The 4,552-nt window shown below is 66.3% G+C and overlaps 2 protein-coding genes across 2 annotated transcripts in view; one reads left to right on the top strand and one right to left on the bottom strand.

Annotated features, from left to right (window-relative positions):
* The window catches only part of MNEG_4463 (hypothetical protein), a gene marked incomplete at both ends in the record, with an annotated part of 2,865 nt that extends 2,189 nt beyond the window's left edge, over window positions 1-676 (top strand). The window contains 2 exons of the mRNA XM_014047066.1: window positions 207-327; window positions 567-676. Coding sequence (XP_013902520.1) covers window positions 207-327; window positions 567-676 — 231 coding nt within the window. The remainder of the gene's footprint in view (window positions 1-206; window positions 328-566) is intronic.
* A 2,636-nt stretch (window positions 677-3,312) lies between these two features.
* Window positions 3,313-4,552, bottom strand: part of MNEG_4462 (hypothetical protein) — a gene marked incomplete at both ends in the record, with an annotated part of 3,279 nt that continues 2,039 nt past the window's right edge. The window contains 3 exons of the mRNA XM_014047065.1: window positions 3,313-3,459; window positions 3,816-3,993; window positions 4,324-4,502. Coding sequence (XP_013902519.1) covers window positions 3,313-3,459; window positions 3,816-3,993; window positions 4,324-4,502 — 504 coding nt within the window. The remainder of the gene's footprint in view (window positions 3,460-3,815; window positions 3,994-4,323; window positions 4,503-4,552) is intronic.

Genomic DNA, 4,552 nt, shown 5'->3' with positions numbered 1-4,552 from the left:
CCCCTCCACCCCTCCACCTCTCCACCCCTCCACCCCTCCACCCCTCCACCCCGTGGCGGTCCAAAAAGGCTCATGCAGTCAACATTTTGGAATGCTCAGGCCCCTAAAATCCTTGTCACCCACATGACCCCAACAAACCCCCGATGCGCTCCTCATAAGCCCTCCGATAACCAAGTCAACATACCATAATCACCCCTGCACTGCAGAGGATCGTGCACTTTGACCTCAAGGCCGCCAACATCCTGGTGGGCATCAGGGACAGGGCGCCCCACGGCAAGCTCTGCGACTTTGGCCTGGCCAAGCAGCGGCGCCAGACCTACGTCACGGGTGCGCGAGCCGGTTTTGGGGGGCAATGAGGCGTCGAACGGGGTATACGGGAGGGAGGGTTGGTCCTTGGGTTAGGGATTACTTTCACAGTCGCGAGTTACACTCGCCCAGCGGATGGCAGAAGCACCCCGCACGTTCGCCGCCCTTGGTACACAAGGGGTGCTCGTCCGAGATGCCGCACCGCTTGCGCCTGACACTGCGCACGCGTGCGACCCCTCGTCGCGTGCGCGCTGTTGCAGGCGTCAACTCCCTTCGCGGCACGCTGCCTTGGATGGCGCCCGAGATCCTCAAGTCGCCGGATGCCGTGGACGAGAGGAGTGACGTCTACTCCTTTGGGGTGGTCATGTGAGCCTGCTGCGTTGCTGGGAGGCCGGGATCGGGCTGTCGATGTGCGCACGCGCGCGTGGTGCATATTGGGATGCACATAGAGTTGGCGGGATCTTTGGTGAGCGCCGCACGCCGGTCCGCTTGCACTCCATCGACAGATTATCCCAACTCCATCCCTTTTTGCGTTGCGCGAGCCCACACACACACACACACATACCTCGTCCCAACCTCGCGCCGACGTCGCCGCAGGTGGGAGCTCTGGACCGGCGCCGAGCCCTTTGCCGACCTGCCCCTCCACGCGCTACTCCACGCGCTGACTCAGCCCGACGGCCTGCAGCTGCCCCTCCCCAGCGACCGCGACTGGGCCCCCGCCTGGCCGGCCACCGAACCCGCGCCGGGCTGGGCCGCGCTCGCGCGGCGCTGCTGGGCGACCAAGGCTGGGGGGCGGCCGAGGGCAGCCGAGCTTGTGGCGGCCCTCGAAGCGATGATGGCCGAGCTGCGGCGGCGGCGCGGCACTGGGGGTGGGCCCCCGCTTGCACTGGTGGCGGGCGCTGTCCCTCCCGCGCATGGGGAAGGCGTGGGCGGCGGCGCGACGGCGGCGGGGGGCCCAGCCGAGGTCCGCGCCACGGCGCAGGCGACGGCGTGAGCGTGCTGTTTGCTGAGAGACGATGTCGATAGATTAATCCGTCCATATTCATTCCAGCCCGAATATCTGTGAGCGGGCGCCGTGCAAGGCTGCCGCGCCGCTGCTGGCGGACCTTCCTGGCGCACCCAGCGACCCACTCTGGGCCCGCTGGCAAGTCTTCGCGCTGCCCCGGCCGCTGGGCCCGTGTACTCTTTGCCGGCCACCATGCACCCCCACATGCAAATTATTCACGTCCCGACTCGGGGTTCACGGCAGCCTGCCACTGCTGCTCACCCCCTCACGCCCTCAAGCACCTGTCATACAAGCCACGCCCCGCTTATAAGCCGCGCCGGCACCCGCCCCCAAGGCTGACCCCACCCGGCTGCAGGGCTGGCGGCAGCTTGGCCGCAGGCACCTGGCAGCAAATCCACACCCCGCAGCCCCTCTGTCTGCACTCGTCCATACCCCACAACCAGCGTCTTCAAAAGTTTGCATGTATCGCTGTTTGTCCTTGGAGCCTCGCCTTCATTGTATGTCTCTGTGCCGCCGTATGAATCAGTGGTGGCCGCCCCAGCAGTCACCCTGGCAACTGACCCCGTGCTTGAAGGTTGGGAATCGCCGTGCCATCATCACATGGTGGCACCCCGGCCACTTTTGGCGCCACATGGGCGTGCGTGGGGGCGGTGACGTATCATCCAGCATAACACTTCTCTTGGGAATATCCCAGGCTCGCAGGCTGGTGGCGGCAACTGCCGCCACCTTCCGCCGGGCGTTGCCAGGCGCCAGAGCCAACCAGAACATAAACGCCGCCATCTCGTCATCTGCCCCTCGTGCCCTCGTCCCAGCGGCACGCGCCTGCTTTCATTGCATGACATATGCGTTGTCTTTTGCGCACGCCGTCCCGAGCACACCCGCGCGCCCTCTCGAAACCGCTGGCCATGATGCCCGCCCGTCGTCATGCATTTGCAAAGGATGGCACCAGCACGTGCGCCGCCCGTCGGCTGTCCGCGCGTGCTTGCTGGTAGTGTACACACGCTCCCGTCCCTCCGGCCAAGTGGACACCCTGTCCATGCCCTGGCAGGAGGGTTGGCTGCGCCGTCCGGCCTCCAGAGTTGTAATCTTATCACATTTCACAGGCGCAGGGGCTTATGTTACTGTGGAGCTCGGAGCTCACAGGCATGCTGTGGGGTTCAGCAGCAGACGGTGTGTACTATTACCAGTACGCACATCAGCATCACACAATCTCAGGCGCGAGGAAAACCTTGGACGACCGTGGCTGATGCAGCAAAGCTGGTGGGACTCGAAACCTGTAAACACCACCCTCATCTGGACCGAGCGCTCAGCTTGGATGACCCTCCTCGCTGCGCCATCCTGCTGGGAAAGGCATCTGCAGCGGGTGCCACGCTGCAAACCTGAATCCCCTTCCTATTAAGGGCACGCTGGTGGCTCTGAAAAAACTCTCAACATCTTTGCCAGGGGCCTCTCTGCCGACGTCCTCGCAGGCGGCTGTGTAGAATTGAGGCAATCAAGGAGATCGAATAACCGGCCCTGTTTGCATGGCCAGGGGCCTGCGCACGGCCTGGCCCCCTGCTGGGCAGAGGGCGGCACACCAGCGAGCTAGCGGCGCCCTGTCAAGGCGCCACCACCAGCACCTCCAGCTGCGGCAGCGCCCGCGGTATGGCCGCCTCGTCGCAGGGCCCGAGCCACCACTCCCTGGCGACATGCGTGCACAGGTGTGTACTGACAAGGGGGAAAAGGTATGCGGCTCATGGCATAAGCAGGGTCTGCCGCATCCCTTGCCGCCGCCCAGCCCAGGGCGGCGGCAGCCGGAAGCAGCATCACTGCCCGTGCAGTACGAGCACCAGGCCTGCAAATGCTCAACCAAGGTCCCAGCACCGTGTGGTGTTCATATGAGCAAACCCCCAGTCGCACTATGCCCACCCACCCCCCGCGCACCACGGCTCCCACTGTGTTCTGTCCGCCAGAGGGTCCCCTTCCTGCGCGTCGCCCCTGCGGTGGCTGTGATTCGTCGCTCAGTGCGCCCCCAGGGCGAATGCGTCTGCCGCGTGCGCGCGCCAGCTTGCGCCGCCGTGGCATGAGCAGGAGGCGAAGAGGTCAGACAGGTGCAGCTCCGTCAGCCCGCAGGCGCGCGCGGCGGCGATGACGGAGGCTGTGGTGACCTGGCGCGTTGGGTCGGTGTTTGGGACGCAACAGGGTGATGGGTGGGGTGCATTTTTGTATGAATGTGTGTGTGTGTGTATGTGTGTGTGTGTGCGTATGTGCGTGTAAGCTTGCGCGCGCTGATGTCTTGCGTGCGTGCGTGGGAGAATGAGAAAGAGCAGGGCCACACAGCGAGTGTGCCTGGTCTCAGTGGGTGCGGGGTAAGCTTGTAGAAGGGACCGACCTCTGAGCCGGGCACGCCGAGGCTGGGTGCGGCAGAGCCGGACCAAGGGTGATGCGCTGGAATCAGTGGGCTGCGCGCAGGTGCACGCGACCACAAATCGTGGCGGCGCTCAGCCACGCGCGCGGGGCTCACCTCGTACTGGTGCGCCAGCCGCAGCCGCCGCAGCCGCTGGAGCGCGCCCAGCGCCCGGACGCCGCGCCACGTCACCCCGCGGCACCCGACCAGCGACAGCGCCTCGAGCGTGGACGCATGCGGCGCGAGCAGCAGGCGCAGGGCCGTGTCGTCCAGCCCGCTTGTCACGCGCTCCAGGCTGCGGCGGGGCGGTTCGGGAGTTTGCTGTTCAGCGGGCAAGGATGCGCTTGCTTGCCCTCGATCAGCCAGGAATTCGCGGGCACGAGGCGCGCGGTGGGGGCCGTGGTGGAGGTGCTGAGGGCAGGCGCCGTGGCCGGCTGGCGCCGCGGGCACTGGGACCCGGCTTGCCATAAGAGTACCAGCCATCCAGAGAGGGCAGGCGGTGAGACAGCGCCCCTTAAATTTGGGCGTCCGGCCCACAGGTTTGGCCATAAGCTGCTTCCTTGTGTGAAAGTCAGGGAGGAGTCTTGCCAGCAGGGTGCCTTTGAAGCCTGCACTGCACGCCCACCTGAGTTCCCGCAGGCCAGTCCACAAGCACAGCGCATGCGGCAGCACCCCTGCCAGCCGCCGGCTGCCCAGGTGCGCCAGGTGCAGCGACGAGCAGCGCGTCAGCCGCAGCAGCAGCGCCGCGCGGTCCCCCTCTTGCTCCATGGTCAGGGTTGGCGACGGCGGCGGCGGCGGCGGCGGCTGCGGTGGCAGCGGCGGGACAGCGGGCGGCTGCGCGTCCGGGACAGGCG

This window comes from Monoraphidium neglectum, assembly GCF_000611645.1.
Source record: "Monoraphidium neglectum strain SAG 48.87 unplaced genomic scaffold scaffold00620, whole genome shotgun sequence".
Lineage (NCBI taxonomy): Eukaryota > Viridiplantae > Chlorophyta > Chlorophyceae > Sphaeropleales > Selenastraceae > Monoraphidium > Monoraphidium neglectum.
Note: the sequence above shows the minus strand (reverse complement) of the source record. Positions and strands in the feature narration are given on the sequence as shown.